General features: G+C 42.6%; 1 protein-coding gene across 6 annotated transcripts in view; it reads left to right on the top strand.

Moving 5' to 3' along the window:
* The first annotated feature begins 907 nt into the window (after positions 1-907).
* The window catches only part of diaph2 (diaphanous-related formin 2), a 330,904-nt gene continuing 309,070 nt past the window's right edge, over positions 908-22,741 (top strand). For 5 of the 6 annotated variants that reach the window (XM_076011702.1, XM_076011716.1, XM_076011723.1 and 2 more), the window contains exons 1-4: positions 908-1,174; positions 14,819-14,851; positions 16,047-16,223; positions 22,483-22,587. In XM_076011702.1, coding sequence (XP_075867817.1) covers positions 1,091-1,174; positions 14,819-14,851; positions 16,047-16,223; positions 22,483-22,587 — 399 coding nt within the window. In that variant the 5' untranslated portion in view covers positions 908-1,090. The remainder of the gene's footprint in view (positions 1,175-14,818; positions 14,852-16,046; positions 16,224-22,482; positions 22,588-22,741) is intronic. The other variant, XM_076011710.1, reaches the window with a different exon arrangement.

The raw sequence follows: 22,741 nt of genomic DNA, 5'->3' as shown, positions 1-22,741 counted from the left end.
CCAATCACAGCCGAGGGTGACGAACCACCGTGGGCCTGGCATTCTTTCTGCTTGCAAAGGTAGGCTCTTGTCAAGATTTTTTTTCAAATAATTTTTCGGGGCGCACATAAATTATTATTTCAGTTGTAAATTATTGCGCAATGCTGTGTGTACGTGTGTTGTGAATTTTGCCTGCAAAAAATGTAAAGTTTTTGGCACAGACAACCGCCCATAGTCGGCTAGCCTAGCTAAGTGTCCAGTGCTGCAAAGTATTCCAAGCAGAGAACAACGGTGATTTCCCCCCCCCCACAATTTAAACAATTGTGTATGAAAAAGCAATTGATTGACTGCTTGTTAATAGCGGCCATGTCAGCAAATTGTCGTAATCGATAAGTGTATTAGCTGTGATTTTACTCGCTACTACTGCTACTACTATGTTATTGTCTAGACAGTCCCATAAGTTTGCTTTGTCTAAAATTCCATACATTCTCATTGCACGGGTCTTTGTCTGTTTGCACCGAAAACGCTCGTTTAAGCGATATTTTTACCCGAGTTATCGCCGCTAGCTTACTTATGTCAGATTTGTTTACATCTTGGCTCGCTCAACGAATGGTTCTCGGCGGCTTCGACTGATACATCTCCGCTTTAAAACACGTGTTAAGGCAAAACAATCACAGTGGAGTAATACAGCCACACGTAAGTTTTCCAAAGTCATTTTGTATCTTTTTTTGTACGTTTTCATTGCAGACAGACCGACTTGTCTTCACCGGCTGGTGGAAGAGGCAGGAGGACCGACACGATACCCTACCACACCTCTTCTCCAAGTTGCCTTCGCGGCGGTTGGACACTATTCTGGAACTATTGAGAAGCGGTCAACTTTGAATGTATTTCCTCGTCGATTTTTTTTTATTTTTTATTTTTTATTTTTTAACGCGGAATGGATTTTGAAAAGACGTAACCTCGATTGTTGTGGACGTTTTCTTTCGAAGAAGTAGCCTAAACTCCCGCTTTGTGGAGTTGGACGAGTTTTTTTCCCCCCTCCTCCCCTTCCAAAGAAGTTCTTTTTGAGACTTTCTGTCGGAACACATACTTTTAAACCCCCCCTGAGAAAATGGATCAAGCAAGCGGCGGAGAAGATCCGAATAAACCCTCTAAAAAGAAGTCCAACGACGATGAGGGTAGAAACAAGAAGCTGGTATGTATGCACTCTGATTCACGTCGGTCGCATGTAAGCTGTGTGCCGTCATCTGTCACGTTAGGTAATCCCACAAGCAAGGGTCACATTAGCTCTCACGCCCGAGGAAGTTGTCTCAACTCCAAAGTTGTCGGAAGTTTGAGCCCGTACGATTTCAATCTGGGGTTTACGCGGCTATATTAGTGAGACTTAGTCCTTTCTAATTCCAATAACAATTTTACAGCAATTAGACCCAGTAATCCTCCTGTTAAAGCCAAATCAGACCAAACCGAGCGGCCTAACATCAGCACAGTCTGTGGAAAGCACCGCTGTCAGCACCGCACATCTGTGTTTAGTGCAGGCTTAGCCTCAAATGGTTATCGATGTGCTGTTATTAGTAGTTAATGCATCCTAGTACAGAGCAGCTCATAGCTGTTAGTGATGAGCAAAACAGATAGAGTTACGCTGAGTGCTTTACTTTCAAAGCATGCTGCACACAACTTTTTATCAATACATATTTATTTAAAAGGTTGTGGAAGAGCATTCTTGTTGTGACAGTTTGAACTACATATTTATTCATTCAAGGATCTTTGCAAAGGAGTAATTCGCTTACAGTCTGAGTCATGTTATGGCAGTATGCCTCAAGGGTGTGAGGGTGTGTGTGATTGAAGATGTAGTCATGGAGCTGATGTTGTCAGAGAGTGTCGGTTATGATAAAGCTGGAAAACGCCCATCGGCATTTGTTTCATTTATTCGTGGTATTGTTTGCCCATTTCACTTGAATAGTTTACACAGCATGTTGGTGCAGGTGTTGGCACCCGTGGAGGAATTGTGTGACTTGTCTGCTCCTTCACACCACTAGTAACCTGGAAGTGAGATCGCGCAGAGAACGCGAGTTGTTTCAGGTGCCCTCTTGGGTTCTGTGTGGTCTGAATCAGTGATGAGTCAGCCCCAGCAGCACATGCTGTGCACAAGTCATTGGTTTTACCAAGTTTGGAAGCAACTTATCTGAATAGTGTTTAACATTTCTTGCAACCTGCCTGTTCATTTTTTATTTTTGGGAAAACTATACGCCCAGTCCTCTCTGCTTTTAGTGGTGGCTTAAACTAAATCTAAACTATATGGCAGAGTTGTGAAGCGAGCGCAGCCTGTCAGCAGCTGTGGAAACCAGTGGTTGAGAATACATTTTCCGAGACCAAAGAACTAAAAAAGAAAAAGAAGAAACTCTGCCTCTGTGGTATTTGCTACGTTTCCAAAGTTGCGAGCATGGAAAACTGGAACTCTGTGCATAACGTCATCGTGTAACTGGCGATACGAATGCCATTGCAAATAAATGCACTGATCGTCAGGAGTTTTAAACATGCTTTTCACTGCGAGCCACGAAACAAAGTGAACTCTACTCAACTTTGTTTCTAGTTCAGTCGACAAATGGTTGCCCATTTGGCTGTGTTCGACTAATTGTGGTCATAAAGAATCTGACTGCTGGCAACTTTGACGCTTCAGCTGTTTTGCTAAGCTGGTTTTTGTTGCCAGTGTGGCATGCTGTTGATTTGAAGCAGAGAACGTGAACAGGAAGAAAAACAAAGTAGTTTGTTTTGTTTTGTTTTGTTTTTAAGTTGAGGGAACGCTATCAGGATGTTGTAATCACTGGTTGCGTTGGTGTGAAGTAATAGAAAGTGGGACCATTATGACTGCCAGACAGGAAATCCCAGGGTTGGGTCAGGATTGAAATGACATGCGCTCCCAATGGTATTAGAGGCTGTTTGGGGGTAAAAAAAAAAAAAAAGAAAAAGAAAAACTATTATAGCCTGCAACTCTTGTACACCCTCCCTCCCAAGTGCCCATCTTGGCATGGGTGTCTGCGTGATGTAAGCAGTCTGAAAATCACCAATAACAAGGTTTTATAAGGCCGCTGCTTTTTGTTCCCTAAAGCGGTTTTAAGGCAGTGCTCACTCCTAGTTGCTCAATCCTCCAAAAGGAGTAGTCACGCTTTAGGCAGATTGATCTCTTGGTGTTGCGAAATATTTCGACAAAGCCAGACACAGTGTTTGGGAGAGGAACTGATTTTTCATCCCTGTGTGGAGGTACAAATGTTTCTCTTCCCATCTGATTGAAATACATCTGCAAGTCTGTAGACATGTAAAGAATCTCAAATGTACAGGCTTGGAGACCTTGTATGTAAAATGTTATATATGTTGTTGCAAATTGTCATCACTTTGAGAGGGTTGATTGTGTTCATTGTTTTGACAGTTGTTGTGACAGTTTTACCGCCTTTCTTTCAGTTGTAAATTGAAGACCACCTTGTTTTTTCTAAGCAATCTAAAATGTTCCCCTTATATGGAATTATGGGTTTGCATTCCTGACATGCAGACTCGTTTCTGTGTGTACTCCCTTCAAGCAACACGGATTGACTTTTTTCTATCATGGGCGAGACTGACGCAGGAGGACTCACTCTTAAACCTGCTGCAAAGTACTGTTTGCATGGCTAATCAGTCTTTGGTGGGCAAAACACTGAAAGCTGTGTGTTTGCTCAACAAGTCACTGGGTAGGATTACATCACAGCCACACCATTTGGGCTCTGGGCCTAGACTGTACTTAGCGCAGCCAAGGACATTTGAACAGCCCATAGTGCATAATAGACATAATTCAGAACTTTAATGATGTTTTCAGTTATGGGAAAGGGTGCTTGAGCAGTTGTCATCAGGCCACATGGTCCAACAGAACAGGAAACTGGAATGAGCTCTTCCCAAAGGAATTCAGGGGAGCCGGTTTGGCAGTCACCCCTCGACTACATACCACAGTGAGACTTAACTAAGCATAATGAGGGACAAGGCTCACTAGTGACTCTTAAGAATTGTTACACCAATCACTCCCCCTTAATCCGGGACTAAGAAAACACAAACGTGTTCATTACTGCTATTATCTTTCTACGGTTTAATATGTCATATTCAGTCAAATTCCGCTATATTTCCCTTACAACTCCTACATGAACATGAAGTATTATACGTGTAACTTATGACATGGTCTTGTGACTGGCTTGGTGAATTGTACAAAGCAGCTGACTCACTGACCTATTTATTGTTTACAGTACTGTCACATAAAACAACTCTGCCCTCGTTCTTTTTAAGCGCAGTTGTAAAAACAATGAGGTCACTGCTGTCCGATTGCTTAGCCGAGGTGTTAATTGAAGGTTGCTTAGTACAGGCTGTGGTTGACTGTCACCCGTAACAAAGGAAATAACAGTGATTAATATGGCTCAGGCCAGTGTGACGGTTTGAGTCAGTGAGAAAAGGAAACAGCTCAGCGGTTCCAGCAGCCAAAAGTCTGCACGAGTTTCTCTCTTCCGCATATGAGGAGATTTAAGGCGCAAGATAAACCTGTTAAGTAAACTCCTTTTTCGAAGGGTCTGGCAAGCAACGCTTACTAAACTCTGAGAAGAAGAAACAGGTGTGACTGTCACAACGCCAACACCCTTGTAATCCAACAATGAACTGCTTTGCATACACAGTTTACTCAGATTATATCCTAGTATTCTATAAAGGACTGAAACTTTGTCAAGGGAAATCTTTACTGCCTCAGCTACTTGTTTGTTCCTCATGTGATGGTCTCTTGATGTGGATGTGGTTTGTCTTGGAAAGGTTAAGTATTTGAAAGAAATAATAGCAAACTAATTAGTTATTATTACTATTACAGTCGCCTGTCTTGTTTTCTGTTTTGTATCGATAACTGCTGGTTGATTAAAAAAAAAAAACACGTCCTAATTCCAAGTAAGGCATTCACATGCACGAGAGCCACAGGAATATTCCAGTTTATTTGTTTGTCTGCAGCCAAAGTTCAATACCAATGGTGGTTAAAAAGCGGCATGTTGTTGGTGGACAGTATTGCTTTTGTTATTGCAGTAAATGTCCACTTTTTATTTTGTTCTTGGACTCTTCCACGGTGCAGTTTGATGGCAACACTTTCTCACCTTCACCTGGTCAGCAGTAGAACTTGAGAACATGTTGAGTTGGCAAGTATAGGCATGAGACTTTGCTGCATACGCCTTGAATCAGGCCAGAAACTGCAGCAGTGATTCCCATAGCAATAATTATTCTGATTAAGGTTCTTGCATACCTCAGTAACCTGAGTTTCAGCCGCATACTTCATGTTGGGATGCAGTTTTTTTTTCTCCCTCTGAGTATGACCTTGTGTTGCTTGAGGTCAGGAGAAACTGCTGTTTGCCCGGCAGTGTTTGACTCCGACCGCGACCTTACCTGGGTTAATCGTGGAATATTGCCGTGCACGTGAACGCGTTTATTTGCTGTCTGACGTTTGAGAGTGTTTGCACTTTGTAATTAAGTCTTATTAATTACATTGGACCTTAATGATGGTGATTACGCACATCGTTTAGTTGGTCATTAAAGGAATTAAGCTGTCACTCGCAAATGGACACTTTCATACTAAATTGGTGTCTTTAGAATGAGACCCTGGAAATGGGGTGGAACTCATGTTCGACTTGCCGGAAGGAAGCGAAGAATACACAGCATATATGTGAACTTTCCTTGAAGAAGTGCAAATTAAAATTCGGTTTGAGATTTTGAAACTTTCTGGCCACGTTTAAAATGATTCATTGACTGAAATATCCCGGAGAGGGCTGAATCGTGGTTGAAATAAAATTCTTCCTAATAACGTATTAAAATTGACGGTAGGCGCACAGACTAACTTGCGGTCAGGTCAAATGTGTTCGGATAAATCACAGCAGTCAACTCTAAAGTCGACGCGTGATGATATTGTCTCAGTGTGCAAGTCTGCGGCTTCTGAACGTGTTTGATGTTTTGTGTCATGAACTGTGGGGGAAGCCTCAGGGATCATTTCAGGTCATGTCAGCACGCGAATCATCGGGGGGGTGTGCTGGCAGCTCGTCACGCTGGTTCTCCCCCCCCGCCCCATTTGTTTGCTTCCCTTGTAAGAAAACCGAATTTCCCACCTCATGTTGAGATTATCGCCTTTTCAGATTTTGCTTTTAGTTCATCAAGTGACTGCAAGCACATCTGTTTGGCAACGCGACGTGACAAACGACAGGAAAGAGACCACATGTGAACGTTTTATACGCATACCGGAAGACGTGGAAAGGAAGTTTAAGAACGGAAGTGGTGAAGAATGTTTAGGCCGCCTCAGAAGAAACCACAGAAACCAACACACGCAATCCTGAGACGTGCTTTTAACTGACAAGTGTGGTATTTAAAATAAAATTAAAAAAAAATGATCACGTCATCAGGGCGCCAGATAGAGATTAGAATAATAACAAAAACAAACGTACATTAAATCTGCATCTGGTCTTGGATGCTCACAGTACTCCCAGGATTCAGGAGCGGCGGTCTGTTCTTTGGCAAACAGCTGCAGAGCCTGATGGAGGACACAATGAGGGGCTTTCCCGGCTATTTTCCTTGTGCTGCATTGACAAACTGTGAAGGGGGGACATTTCCCTTCGGCTAAACACGCTGAAAGGCAGCATTCATTATTACTCTTATGCTTCATTTTAATATACATGAGTGCAATTTAGGATAGACGCTTTCACTTTCAAAGCGACGGCAAATATGAGACGAGAATTGATTCGGATCGATCAGTTGATTATCTGCTGATTACGTCTGGGTCAATTCAAAAGAGGTCATTGGAGGACAACTCGCCGCACAGACTTGTTCTGCAGAAAAATGTTTTTTTGTTCTGTAGTAATTCAAAAGCTGTCCTTTGGGTTGAAGGAATGGACAAGACAGTAAGGGTCTGTTTGATATTATGTCTGGCAGAAATTCACTGTTTCATTAAGTGATTGATTGAAAGGTTCTATATCACCAACTGCAGTGACGCCTTGTGTGGAAAAAAAAATACCCCCTGTCAATGTCCAGATAAAAGACAAAGAGTTTATCCGTCTGTTTACACCTGCCTCAGTCGGTGGAATGATCACCACGCTGAGGGGAGTCACTCCTGCCGCTAACCCGGGAGAGGCCTCACTGACATCAGGATGGACTTTAGCCTCCTCAGAAATGACGGAATGGATTTTATTGGTAGAAAACAAGTACAGCGAATGTTGACCTGTCTGACATGCACTTGGTAGAATTGCAAGGATTTTGCAGTTGGGTTTTGCAAACATATTTCAACAATGTTGTTGAATTAGAATTTTTCTATTTGTATTTTTTTGGCAGATCTGTTTTGGAAACCTGCTTTCCTACCCACAACACAGTTTTTAATACCCAAAAGAACTTTCTCGCATAAAAATGGTTTTAATATATTTTTTTTTTTCACGCAATAAATCATGTCTCAGCCACACATGGTGTTTGCTCGTCTTCTCACGGAGAATTCCGTCAAATTGTTCCCAGCCTGTGTTGCTAACCTCAGCCCTCGCCCTGGCTGTCTGTGTTGCGAACCTCAAGAGTGCAGTGCTAGAAATTAGCTTTCAGCGGAGACAGATAACCCGAGGGCAGCGCTGTACTGGTCGGCAGTCACATGGTCGGCCAGTCCACTGGAGCCTTTCACGTCTTTGCTCCGTTGGCTTTTGTGTGCTTCCTCTTTATGCCAGTGGCTGTTTTTAGGAAACCCTAAACAATGCCGGCCTTCTCCTGCCCGGAAAAATAAGGCTATTACAGCCTCATTCCCTTTGAAGGCACCCTAGCAAAAGTGCAAATGCACTCGTCAAGTTTACACGTATTACACTTTCAGGTGCATTTGTGCAAATGGAAATAGGGAGCCGTCAAATCATCAGAAAGCAGATAAGACTGGATAGGCGACGAGTCAACACAGTGTCTGCCAGGACTTAATTTATTTTGTTTTGGGATAAAAACCTGGACAGTTTGTGCTAAATCAGATCGTTCTTAATCCAGCATGCTGAGAGGACAGAGTGAGCCATTATGTTGACTGTGCACGAGTTGTCCCCCTCCCCTGCAGGGATAAGAGGCTGTCTCTCTGCTTGTTTGTGCTTAGGCTGTGTGTGTGTGTGTGTGTGTGTGTGTGTGTGTGTGTGTGTGTGTGTGTGTGTGTGTGTGTGTGTGTGTGTGTGTGTGTGTGTGTGTGTGTGTGTGTGTGTGTGTGTGCGCTAGCAGCAGTGCCAACAGCCACAGCCCTGTTCAGTCGCTGTGCTCTTTTAACACGTTAAACTTTTTTTTAGGTCTCGGGATTAATGCCAATTGTGTTGACAAAGTAATCGATGACTGTGTGATGCTGTGCCTGAAAGAGAAGGGCTTCTGGAAATGTGCTCACTGTCTGCCTGTGAAATACAGACTGGGCCCAGACAGATATGCTGACGTGAAAATTTGTCTGCTCTGAAACTGTTGCAACTGAAGGCTGGAGTTGATCAAGAGCAGCTTTATTCTCAAAGCATGGCATTGACACACGTGCAATTGATTAGTCAATTGTACTCGCATTTTAAAAATACAGAACTAAAGATACAAGCAAACAAAACACATTTTTTAAAAAAAACAAAAAATACATGCATATTTTTTTTTTCAAAAGAAATAAAACAATTATTTTGATCGGATGTATATCGACAGTTTGACAGTTGCTTGACAGAGTGTCTAATTTGCATCAGCCTTTAATTCAGTTTAAGCTTAGTCTTTTTATTGTAACTTTATACCTGCTCATTGCGCTGGTTCACAAAACCCACATCCAGCTAACGCAGAAATGTCACATTAGCCAAATACCATTAAAATTTCAGTTTACCGCAACAGAAAACGAGCATCAGAGACTTGGGAATCGCGCATACAAGGTAATTGTTGTCTGTGAAATAATTAAAATCATAAATCATAAATCTCACATGTAAATATTATTGAGTTTTTGTTATTAAGAAAAGGGTGATTGCAGTTTGACTGAGTTTTTTTTAATTTTATGTATTACACACATGCTAAAGATAAGACTGTCATTTTCAAAATTGCAGTTTGAGGTAATAGTATTACAGACATTGATTTGAATTAATGAAAGTCATTTGTGCGCTTTCACAGTATGCAGAGACTATTTTAACTGATTCACTGAAGGAATAAGAGATACTCGCCGAGTTAAGCTTTAAAAAAAAAAAAAAAATGACAAACCCAAACAAAGGGAGGCGATGCGGTTAGAAGATTTTACTTTAGAAACACTTGCTGTTGTCCCTTCATCATTCTCACCCCGTGGAGCGCAGAAGATGAAAACATCAGCCCCAGTTTGAATAAAGATGAGACCCTCGGCTGTAGTGCGATGTTATTAAAGCTCCGGAAAAAAAAAATGATTTGCATACTGCGAGGGAAAATGTCGGTAGGGTGCTTCTGCATTTCTAACTTGCTGCTCTATCGTCGGTTCAAAAATTCTGTAAAAAGATAAATTCTCCCCGGGCTGCCGTTCAGACATATGTCAGAGCCTTAAATGCCAGGTGTAAACAGGGTCGTACCGAGGCTTTCCCCCCCCCCCTCTTCCTCCCTCGGCCGGGAAAAGGCATTATTACAGAGCAAATCTAAAGAGCAATTCAATATATTTTATTAAGAAGGGTAAATGTTACTTTAATGCCTTCATTAATCATCCCTGGCAGCTCGGCCATCATAGGTAACAGTGTGTTGGCAATGATCCCGTCTGACTTTTGTTTCCGTCTGCTCCGTTCTCACACTCGTGCACGATATCGGCAACACTGCACACGTTATCTAATCACCTCGGACATTGTATTGCATTTTCGATTGTCACGCCTGCAATGACGACAGGTGCACTGCTGGCTCGCCCATAATTTTCCGACCCTAATATTTTGGACGCTTGTTGAAACTCTACAAGTAAAATGCAGTCGCCGCTTGTGCCGCCGTCTCTGCGGCGCCCGGCACTGTTTTCCCGGCGAGAGCTGCACTGCAGCTCATTGAAATGTAGAGGCCTTTATGTTGACATTCGGAACACAGGATGAATGACAATCCCTCCCTTTGCATCACGATGAGCTGTTTTTGAAACCCATCGCCACTTCTGGCTGCTTTTTCTGCTGAGTCATGGCTGTGTTTCTGAAAATGACAGTTTTTTTTTTTGTGTATAATTTTTTTGAGCTATTTGATGTTTGTGTTTGTTTTTGGGGCTGTGGCAGGCAGGTTGGCAAGCAGAATCCTCACTTCCAGTTTTAGGACAAATAAAGTTCTGCCTTAATTTTGCCTTTAGTTAAACGTCATGGTACATTGTGAATTGGCAGTGGCTGGTGATGTTAGTCAGGCGTCGCTCCACTCACACACAAAGGAAGAGCTGTGCCTGAGTGTAAAGGAATTTGATTTGACTGATATTGTGATAGCGTGAGCCCTTAACCTGTTATTGAATTTTGTATTTATCTTCTGCAATGATTTGGCACATTGACGGATTTGAAATCCGGTATATTTCATGGATTTAAAAACAACATTCCATCTGTTGTGACAAACAATTTGACAGATTGCACAGATGCTGTGTTTTCTGCAATGAGAGTGATTTCACTAATTGAGATTGAAAATAGGGAAGGATGGAAAAAATGTGTATTCAGTAATTATTACATTGATGTTTGCTGCTCCGTCCTAAGCTAATAAGGACGAGAAACCTCTGAAAAAGGTTATATAACAAATAAAGCCAGAGAGATTTTTCAAAATAAGCCCATAAAAAAAAAGACTTACTGTTTTTTACTGAGGCAATTATTCAAAATCCCATTTTTTTTTTCAAAATTTCCCAACTGCTCGATTATTCTGAAGTTTCTTTCTCTGCAGGCTCCAAAATTGCTGCGACAATGAAACCGGCTGTTGGTGCTGTTAACACATACTAGCCTGTAGATAGCTGAGCGGTTTATTAAACAGGGACACAAGGTAGTTGTAAGGCTTTGATATTATTAGAACTAATTAAAGTGAAAACTCATCTCCTTCTAAACTCATTTTATAGAGCTATAGTGGCTTCTGAATTCCGACTAATAGTTCCAGGGAGTTGGTTAAAACGGCTTTGTACAGATGGTGTAGCGAAATTGGTGGGAATAACAAATGCCGCTATTAAAAAGCAGTGGTAGGTGGTACATTGTCCACCTCGGATGAAGCGCTATTTAGCGGGATGCTTTATGCACCATAGTGCATAAATATTGCCACATTTTTTTTGTTGCAGAATTTATGTGTTCATTTTGGCGTGCTGCTGGAAAAGGAAATGTGCGTGCCGGTTTGGTTTTATGTACGGTACTCAAATTGTCTGAAGGAGTGGAACGCTTCCTCGCGATTTCATCTTTTACAGATCTGCATGGAGCCATATTCGTGGTTGATTAAGGAGGGAACCCAGAGCTAATTTGATTAGGTTATTGAGAGGAATGTGCATTTGGTAATAAACATTTATTATGATGAAAAAGTTTACTTTAATAAGCGGGGAAAGCCCAGAGGATACACAAGCTTAATTGTTCGATGTTAAATTGCACTGTTGCGATGTTGCCAAGATAATGGGCAAGGAAAGGCCCTCAAGTCAAGGCAATTAACCAAACAGTGGTTTGATTGTTGTTAAATTGATTAGAAAATGTTTAAGCACTCCATTTGTAAATTAGCCATTGTCTCACGCAGTTCAGGACTGGAAAGAGAAGCTGAGCCTAATGATACAAAAGCTCTATATCACAAATGAAAAAAGTTGTTTCGGTCAAATTCTTTGAAAGTCCTCTGAATATTTGTGTAGTCGTAAAGCTAGCAAACAAAAAAAGAATACTCCTAACACCTGACACACAGGATTAGGCAGTGTGTAGCCTTGTGTTTGAGTCTAAAGTTCAGCTCGTTGTGTTATCGGAATTCTCATGGCTAACGTGGTATTATCACTCATGTGGTATTAGTCCATATATCTAGATTTGATTGACAAGGTTCATTTCCGTAGCCTATTAATTTTATTCAAACACTTACTTTGTATCAGTTGTACATGCGGCCTCATCATGTATTTCCTAATGTAAGTGTGTGCTTTTATTTAAATAAGCAGTGGCATTACGGTAGTTAATTGAGAAAATGGTTTGAAGCCGTTTTGCACCCTCTGCGTCAGTAGTGTTAATTTTTGAAACGAGCGGCCAACAGTTTCAGCAGCGACACTTGACCTACTTATCGGATCACTTCTGGTCCTTGAGTTCTCTTTATCTCCAAACACCTCCGACGTTGTCAACGGCAGCCGGAAAATGTTAAAGCTCTCTGTGCGTGTGAAGTGCACCTTTGGAGCTGATGTGAAGTGGTTTGTCATCGTTTGTGTAGACACAAAAAGGGAGGTAGGCAGCAGCAGGTGGCGTCGCGTATGTGAGATCAAATAGGACACCTTGTGTTATCTTCGACTTTGCATGGTTCATATAATTCGTTTGAGAAAAAAAAATGAAAACAAAATTCCATTGTATTCAGAATCAGCGCCAGAATACTCTGCCACGGCGCTCCTTTCAAGTGAGACAGCAAAGGGAAATCAACAGCATTTACAAACTAAGCTGTCTTTCATGATAGCATAAAAACTATAAAGTTAAACTTTCAAGGTCCAGTGTGAAAAATTTGCTTTGGTTTATGATTTTATATTGGTAAAATCTTAACATACTGCCTATAAATACATTAGCAAACCAACGAAGAAGAAGGTGGACGAGGTGTCCAGGTTTGTGCTCGCATGCCACCGTAGTTCACTGGCAAGCTCGAGAGGGGAGGAAAAGTGAAAGATGCTGAAATCTGAAATGTAACCACTTGGTGTTGCTGTTTCTTTTTCAAAGTCTCCAAATATTACACACTTAACCTTTGAATTAAAATGAACAGGGCTGTATGTACAAGTGCAAGGCAATCAAACAAGGTGAAAAGGTGGACTGGATGGAGCTCCTGCACCGCTCCCTTTTAGGTCTGGGTGGGATCACCTTTTTTCTTATTCATTTCAGGCTCATAAAGTCCACATAGTGCCTGCTCAAAGGGCTTGCTGTGTTTGTTTTTTTTTTAAATTTTGTTTTGTTTTTTTGTATTTATTTTCGGACGTTCTTGATGGATGACCTCTCGATTGTCTTGACGTGAAATAAGAACTCGGGCAGATTGGGAACCCGCATCATCATCATCAGGAGTACAGCAGCTCTGTTTTTAGTGGCTCATTGCTTTGTCTCCCTACTGTTCAGGATCATCCTGGAGATAGACGGAGCGTCGGCCAGGTGTTGCCTGCAGCGGCTGCAGAGGAGGGAGTTGCTGTAGGACAGGACTTAGCCTACCTGCTTGGCTCTGTGATGATAGTGATAGAGGAGAAATCTCTGGCTGGCTGTAAGGAGGCTGAGCGGCCATCAGCAGCCCACATTCTCCTGCTCGTTATCGCTTCACAGTATGTCACCGTGGCATATGGTGCCGCTGCCGCTGCTCATTTGAGGTGCGATCGGACTGGCCGGCCGTCGTCATCGTCCCACGGGCCTGTGGCGAATGCCCGTCTCATTGTCTCAGAGATGAAGACAAACACTCGCAATAAAGTTTGTGAATCGATTCGGCGCTCGTCGCCACGTTTTTTTTTTTTTTTTACTTCGCGAGACGAGGATTTGGTTCGCGAATGAGGAATTCAAAAGTTTTGAAATGGGAGTTCAGCGAGTGGAAAAGAAACATCTTTTTGTCAAGGGCACTGTCACGACAAGAGACTCTCAATGCTCCTTTCCCAGGTTGAAAATCTGGTGCCAGGCTGTAATTGTTTCGGGGGGAGGGGGGGAATGCTATGTGAAAATTTGAACCAGCAGACGACACTAACTTGCATGCTCTCGCGGGGTGTTGGGACAAGTGTCCTCATTATAACTGCGGCTGTGGGATTACAGGTGCTTTATGAAATGTCTCTTTATCTTGTTTGTCTGGTGCGTGTCCCTCAGCGTGTGCTTGGCAAAGTTCATCTTTGGACACACACACACACACACTGGTTACCTTTTCCTTTTTACTGCCCAGCTGTTAGGGCTTATCAAGGATGGTCACATCCGACACATGCACTGTATCCACTTTACTGTCATTGCCTTTCAGGAGAGTGAAATACATAATTAAAACACTGTATTTGTTTCCTATCATATAAAATTATTGATGTATTCATGTATTGGTAATGAAATTTGACTTAATGCTGATAATGAGACAGTATGTGGACGACAGTGGACACATGCGGACACAGCCCAGATGAGATACATACGAAAGAGGATTAGGGCCAGAAGAAGAAGAAGAAAAATATTACAGGAAAGAGATTTTTCTTAAGTTTCCATTTGAAGTTTTAAGTTGAAATTTCATGAATAAATTCGAAGTAAACAGCAAACTGGCGTGTGCAGAGCCTTTTGTCTTCATTCTCGACATTTCGACTTTAATCTTGGAGTTTCTTTATTCTTTATTTATGTTGACTGTAATCTCAAAATATAGACTTTAATCACCAAATTTCAACTTTATTCTCAAAATGTTCACTTTGATTATGAAATTGTTGACTTTATTCTTGAAATTTTAAACTTTATTCTCAGAACTTGGACTTTAATCACGACATTTTGACTTTAATCTCAAAAGTTTGACTTTATTCTCGAAATTTCCACTTATATTCATGAAATTTCCAAATTTATTTTCAAAATGGAAACCTCGAAAAAAATTCTTTCTTTATAAATTTTTTTCTCTCCTTGTCGACCTACCTTATTCTCTTCCGTACATACATGCTTTGCTCTTGCGGTGTTGTCATTTTTTTTTTCCTTTTGGCTCTTGTTTTTTTTTTCACAATGTGCCCTCCCTCCAACAGAACATACACATAAAAACATTGGCAGACGATATGGTAAGGTGCTCAGCTCAACTATGGTGTGCTTTAGTTTTGTTTGACATCATCCTGTGTTTTTTTGTTCAGTGCTGCATGAGACTGAATTCCACTGAAATGTACGGATGGATCAAACCGTGGGATCGGATAAAGATGAACGTTGAATGAAATAAGTTCCAAGTTTGCAAGTCGGCCGTCTTGTCGCCGTTTGCCCGCCGAAACACTGGGCGAATAGAAGGTCATTTGTCAGGGCCCTATTTAGCGCAGCAAACATGCTAAATGTTTCATTATGAACACATTCCAGCCCATAGCATCAAGGCTGTTGTGAGCAGCTCATTGATCACTTAGCGCGCAATTATCAGCAACACTTTGGTTCACATGCCTCTGGCTTTTTTAATACCCTCAGTTAACAAAGAGCACAGTGGTGACGCTGAACAAGCTCGTGCATTGTTGCAGTAATTTCAGGAATCGCGACACATCATCATTGCGCCGTCGCTGATTTAGGGGACCGTCTGTATCCGTATCACACCGCCGCTTGATCCATCCAGTGATATTCCAGAGAAAAAACGATGACCTGCTATGTCACGTTTTTCTTTTCCTGACATTTGTGAATGTTCGGTTTGTCCAGCATGTCTTCTCTAATTCATCCTACTACTACACTTGCATGCCGTTGGTTTTTATTCACGCTTTTAACTCTGAACTTTGCTAGAATAGTGTGGTTTCATGACTGTAACAACTCAACCCGAAACACCCCTGATTGACGACAGTGAGAAAATATAACAACTATCTAAATGGGCCTTTTTTTCCCAGCAGCCAAATTGACAAGAAATTTAAAGAAATCAGGTAATCAATGAGAATTAAATTTAGGTTTGAGTTCTATTTAGTGTGGCGTAGCAGCATCTGGACCGTATTTGGCCCGGATGGAACACAACCTTGATGAGCATCATTGACATATTGCCAGTCTCACATTTTCAAGTCAAAATGACTGCCGAGGAAAAAAAAGGCTTAAAAAGGTCAAAATAACATTGTTTAAAGTAGTCGATCCTCTGGAAATGAAGGTAAGACAAATGACAAATTGCATATTCTTTCGACATTTTATTAAAAACATTTCAAGAGTGTCTCTGTTTGATCACGGAAACCTGGACTCAGGCAGTGCTCACCGCTCAGCCCGTCGGCGGTGTTGGAGAACTCATCAGACATTGGTGTTTTCTTCCAGCGTGACCGCATTACGAGTTTCAGGAAAGCGGGGATGAAGAAGGAAAAGCCCTTCATCCAGCACCCAACGGACCCTCTCTCCACCCAGTCCGAACTGCCCGTCCCTCAGCCCCTCTTCGACGACCGCTCCATGAACCTCTCGGAGAAGGAGATCATTGACCTCTTTGAGAAGATGATGGTGAGTTTTGCACGTTTTGCACACTTTACCTCCGATACAGACGTATGGGTCGGTTTGCTTTTGCAGTCGTTTGATTCAGACACAAAGAAATATCGCAGTTGAGGCCTTTCTGCACTAGATGAGTAAAGTGAAATGTTTGGATCACGACTCCAGCAAATCCTGCCAGTCGGAGATATTCGGCCATGTTTTGCCTTTAAGGTTGTTGTTTGAATGTTTTGCATCTCATTAGTCAAACGAGGCTCAGCGCTGAGAGATGCAGATAACAAGCTTGTCAGCCGATTTTGCAAAAGACGGCCTTGACTTCAATTCCCCTTAACTCTCTCAATTTATATTTTTTTCCTCCTTTTTTATCAAACACATTTGCATGAATAAAATGCATCTGCTGGGTAAAGACAACAAGTCATTCCAGCCCCTCAGAGAATCCTCTGTGATTGCATTGAACAACTTATTCTCGGCTGCTTTTGTCAAACTCATAAAATGCTATTTTCAGATGGGAGTAGCACACATAATTGATTGTGTCTTGATTGGTCTGAGCAGCTTAACTCACATAGCAACATAAGATAGGTGCATTTCTAGAAATTGTCATTAAAATTTTAATGTAAAAAAATAAAAATTGGAGTTATTTTCTTTTAGTGATTTGCAAAACAATAAGGCCACGCACGGTGCAACATAGGTTCATTTTTTAATTGCAGAATCTTAATAGTTAACAGCGATTAATCGCTGGCCGTTTAATCAAGGCAGTTTTCAGCCCTTAATGTAAGTATTTGTTACCAGAAATTGGCCTGAGGGTCCGACTATTCACGCGATTACATACTACGCGATTCATGCGTTGGCGCTGACAGTCCTAATATTTTCTTGTGGTTCAGCTTGCGTTGACCACGATGAACGCTGCTCTCAGTCCAAGATCCAGGTCATTCTAATCTAATGCACATATATTAATTCTGATTTGAAACCAAAAAACTTTTTTGTGAATTACCACAAGTTTTTTTTTTAATAAAAGTTTTCCAACTCAATATTTTTCAGAATCCTTTATAAAAGCCTTTATTGAAACTCACTAAATGTCCATTAAACGCCTTTATACCTGACATCTACTTTTATTGCTGAAAGAGGTGAGCACAGCAACTGTTTTGCTCCATAAAAACACTAATTTACAAGCGCGGGACACCCACAGTTGGTGAACATCCTCTGACAGTCCTGGTATTATTCTACAGTCAGGCGCTAAGTTTCTGTGAAACAGGTATCCAAACTAAAGGCCCCGAGGCCACAGTCAAAGAAAGAGCAAACTTTTTAAATTTCACTCCTCAGCCGTCAGTGGGGGTCAAAGCCCTGTCACACTTGTGATTTTCTGTATTGAAATGCATTTTTGGGGGCCTTATGTGCTGCAGGATTGAAATCTAACAAAAAGCTTTCAGTCCATCTCTTTGAAGTGGTCGGCTGAATTACTCCGGCTTCATTGCCTAGGTCGTGTGTACCGTCGTGGATGATGTGGCCGGGCGCGCCTGTGTGTGTGTGTGGTACAGTGCCTGCCTTTCCTTTTTTCTCACACAATGGTCTTTATTGCCAAGGCCAGAGAAATGCGAGCGGCGCTCCTGGTTTTCATCAGACGCCTTCTCAATGTTTTTTTCTTTTTGCCTGGGTGCTCATCCCTGTCACTCAGTTCACCTCTCAATTACTGTGTTTGTGCTCAGAGCGGCGTGACATTAAACCCAGGCTTCAATTTGCTCAGTGACAGACGACGCAGAAGGCATGTTTGCCACCCTGACATCTGACAGGCGGCGACACTCTTGGATGGGGTGGGGGTGGGGGTGGGGGGTTGTAATTACAGTAATGAAATCTTAAAGAAAAGGGTTATTAACTTTTTGGCCATTTTGCTCTCATGAAGTGTAAACATTTCTGCTTTGATGTAACAAACACGGGAATGGCAGTGACTGACATGTTCCCTTTGATGCGAGTAGATCCTCTGCGTTACGTTTCTCCTTTTTTTCATCTTCCGTATGTTCTACGCATGAAGATGTAAGTTGCTGTCTTTTGTGCCGGACTCCCGTCGTGGCATCGATTGTTTTTCATGGCGCCACGCGCCACGTCGCCTCAGATGTCTGCCGCGCTTCAAATAAAGGAGTGACCCGCGCCGTATTATTGGGCCACCCACTGTGCATTAATGGGCGCGAGCTAAAAAAAAAACAACTTTTTTTTTTTTATAATTGGAAAATGGTGTGCATGTTGTCCAAGACGAAATGGCAAATTGTTTTGTCTTTGAAGCACCGTTTAGCAAGTGAGAAAGAAAAAAGAGAAACGGCTCGGTGACAGTTGACTCATTTCTGAAGCTAAGGTCAGAAATGGCCAGGAATAGAGATTCTCGGATCATATTGAGAAGGCAAAACTCAGGCCGTTCTGTTGTGTTATTGTCCACTCGACCAATTTTTGCCAAAATGCACACAGTTGGAGCTCTCTGTTAAATACAGTCAGCGGTAAAAGCCACTGATGAAATGTACGCTTTCTGCATCTCGCCGAGGAAACAGCTGTGCTTTGTGTGACTCCAAGCCAAAATGGGATTTGGTCCTCCGAACACGGCGGCTCACATGAAAACATCAAACTAATTTGGGCGGCGTTCTTTACGCTGCACTTTGATGCGATGAAAACACTCATTTTTCACCTCATACTCTGTCCAAGCAGAGATGTGATGTTTGGTGATGCCAGACACAAAAATTCCTTCTGTATGCGGACAAATACATTGTGTCCCAAAGAAATTTGATACGCAGGCCAATCATTTTGGCAATTCTTGTTGAAACGGCCTCAAATTTTTACAGAATGTAGAGAAACAGATCAATAATGTTTTCTGTTTCATTTTTGTTCTGTTTTCAGGTTGAGCTGTGCCGTTCACTCCCAAACAGTCATTTCGCAACTTGGAATATGCTCGCACACGGTCACCCAGTTGTGACATGCCACACCCGGTTGACGTGTGCCGTGTCACACAAGCGGTAAACATATTGAACGCTGAACAAAATAAACTCATGTTTATCATTCACCTAAACTCCTCAATTTCATTGAGCTACACTGCGTAGTTTTCAAGATAATTGCTTTTAAAATGATGGCAGTTTTTTTTTTTTTGTGAACACCCTGCATTTTGTGGGAAGGTTATTTTTCTCATGTTCCCGCATTGCCATTCACCAGTGCCTATTCAACTATTAGCAGTTGTATTTTGGCTCCTGCTTCTTTACCGGTGGACTGATGCATCCGCTTCTAATCCACTGCGTGTTTCTCCTTGTTGCCATTAGTCTTCTGAGTGGAAGTAATATGTAGCTGCGCCGAGGCTGCTCGCACGGGCGCAGCGCTCGCAGAAGAGGACAGGGCAGTACTGCTTGGGCTAATTCTAGGTTGTGCCTCTGCATGCGCCTTTGTCAGAATGAACACTCCCCGTAATAAGCTCCCATCCCTTAGCACCACTAGCACCGTGCACCGAAACATTACAAAAAAAAAAAAACGTCCCTGAGGGGGATTTGCTATGCTGTAGAATAGTGGACAAAATAATTGATTTGTCACAGCGGAATCTGCACATTTTTATTCCACCTTCTTTTTTTTTCCCCTTTTCTTATTTTCAATCCGCTTCCTCCCCTCAGCACAGCGAGCGTTCATATCCATTTCAGCCTTGGACTTATTGCGCTTCCCTAGCTTTTTTTCACAACTGCTTTTCCCGCATGTGATTAAAGCCACACTGGCACACCGCATTACGCCGCGGTGCACTTAGGCCCCGTCGCGTTACAGGCTCTTGTTATTCACGCTAATCTTTTATTTTTATATACAGACGAGTCCTTATGAAGAAAAATGGTGACGTACTCAACACGTACCATAAACCGTGGACTATAATACACTTTACACTTCCTTGTTTCGCCCCCCTGCACATATTTTTAGCAGTACATAACGTCTAAAATAAGGTCCACCGACCTAACGGTAATGGAGTGCTCAGCCTCTGATTCATCCCTTTTTCAATTATTGCTTTTTCTCGGGTCTGGTATTTAGTGAGAATGGCTTCTCATCTCGACTGACGTGAGCCTGACTGGGAATCTGCGCGATCAATAGGAATATTAGATGAAACATCGAGTGAGGTTAATGTTAAAAGTCAGCCCATTAACCTCAGTTATTGTTTAATTCTTTTTCTTTTTGCACGCACGCAGTGCTCTGGAACACAGAAAGCAAAAAAAGCAGCTGTAAACTGCCGCTCGCTCTCATGCCAACACGCCGTATGCAGCCTTAAAAACAGTTCATACTGTGTCCACAAGTCGAAAGTGCAAACATGCAGAGGCCCAAATGCAAGATATTGTGCAATTATTAATATTATTTTCTTTTCAAGCTCTACATTAACTGATATTAATGCTGGTTTGGATCACTCACTTCGCCACCAGCGGCGTCTTCAACGATATCTTTGGACTCGACGTGTCGCCTGCGAGGCTACAATTAATAAAGGTCCATTAATCATTTTGGGGACTCAATACAGAGGACTCATTTCTGGAGTTCGCCCCCAGACAAGCGTTCCGCCGGCTCGCCACTCCCACCCCTCGCACAAAAAAACGCTCATCCCACTTGCCTCGTTTATTGAATGCAAATTAAGCAAATAAATGAGGAGGGTTCAGAGATTAATTAACTAACCTGCTGGTTTCCCCAGGGGATGGAACCGCTCCCCTCCGCCCATCACCACCGCCCATCCAATCCTAAAAGTTGCACTGCCACTTCATTCTCTCTCTCCGCACTCCCCCGCCCCCTCCACACTAAGGATGTCACTGGCTCTTTAGTGGCGAGGGTATTTACGAGAGGAAAGAATTTAGGTCACAGTGCCCCTTGCACAGAACTCCCGCCACTCCCTCTCTGAGAAACGAAGCGAAGCTCTTTGAATCTGACGTCTGCTGGTAAAATAATCGAAACCATTATATTGCCGTGTTCTTATGTAGAAATGACACGCCTGGTTCGTTTTGATGAATTCTGCTTGAAAGGCTGCCGGAGAAGCGGTTTGCCAGTTTGCATCAACCCCACTCACGACCACCGCGTCTTTTTGGCCGTTGCCCAGCAGAGGGCAGCATAGCTCCACAGCTTCATCCCTCTCCTTTTGCAGAGCCCCGCAGGAGGATGGATATCTGTATGTTTTTTGTTCAATCTCACTCTCCCTTTGAGAGATTGCCCCTGATAAACATCCTCCTCCATTCTAATCATCGTGTCAACCCCCCCCCCCCCAGCTTTTAAAGCTCCGTCCAGCCTTTTGCTCCGTCCCTCCGATGTCTTGCCCATGAAAGACCTCTTTTGTGATGCCGAATCAAAGCGGCATCAATATAATGCACCCCGGTAAAACAACAAAGTGCCCACCCAGCTTGTCTGATGCGCTCGCGAGGCCTCAGCAGGAGCAGCGTTGTACGACGAAGCGTCCTCGTTTGGACTTGAATTCAATAGTCTGCGTGCACGGCTCTTTATGTCAAGACTGACCATTACTTACTAACTAGTCATTGCTTGTATGTTTGTTTCGTGCTTTAGACCTCGTGACTCTCACTTAACAACATTAATGAATGGCAAATAAAGGACGGGACATGTAGGGCGGCGGCCCGTCGGGGAAATAAAAATAAATCAAATATTTCTTCTTGTGTTTTAATGTTTTTGCTCTGAGCAACCTGCGTTTATTCTGCAGTAGATTACCCTAAATGTTATCCCTCTTTGTTGTGATTCTCAAAACCAAGCACAGTGCCGTAAAGTAATAATGTATTGGGCTAACAAAACGAACACAAAAACAAACGTCACCCATGCTTTTCCCTTCATGTTCTGTTGGTAAGTTTGTCACCGGTCTATAGATCTGCTGTGCCGAAGTTTAACTACACAACTTCCACTCTCTGTCGTTCATGTAGACACCGTCTTCACGTGCGAGCATTCATTCGGTTCTCTGTGGTGTTAATGTTGCTAACGATCACCTGCTTCTTTAAACACGACCTGCTGCAGGTGTTCTTCTTCTTCCGCATTTAGGGTGTAAACTTGCGGCGCCACTCCAGGCCTGGCATAGGTACTACATCGTTTTCAGTCGTTTCCAGCGTATCCGTGTAAACGGGCATATATTTAAATATATTTTTAAAATAGGGCTTCATGTAAATGTTTTTTTTTTCTTTTTCAAAAGACCGTTTTCGAAAATGTGCATTTTCAAAAAAAAAAAAAAAAAAAAAAAGGTCTCTGTGTAAAGAGCCTCTAATTAATATCTCTCATTCGCTCTCTCTCTCTCCCGTATGTGTAGGAGGACATGAACCTGAACGAGGATCGCAAAGCGCCGCTGCGTGAAAAGGACCTGAGCACCAAGCGCGAGATGGTCGTCCAGTACATCTCGGCCACGGCCAAATCCGTAAGTGACGTGTGTCAGAGCCGCCGCGTTTTGTCGAGGCTGACGAGCCCGATGAACGGCCGCCACGGCTGGAGCGCCTCCTCGCCACCACGCCACCAGTCTCCAGAATGAGTTTTCACCCGATCCTCTGCTTCATGGCTTGCTTTGTCATCTG

Source organism: Nelusetta ayraudi, unplaced genomic scaffold (genome assembly GCF_046127955.1).
Source record: "Nelusetta ayraudi isolate G7.1 ecotype Tasmania unplaced genomic scaffold, CSIRO-AGI_Nayr_v1 ptg000005l, whole genome shotgun sequence".
Taxonomy (NCBI): domain Eukaryota; kingdom Metazoa; phylum Chordata; class Actinopteri; order Tetraodontiformes; family Monacanthidae; genus Nelusetta; species Nelusetta ayraudi.
The sequence above is the reverse complement of the archived record's forward strand: the minus strand, read 5'-3'. Positions and strand labels throughout refer to the sequence as shown.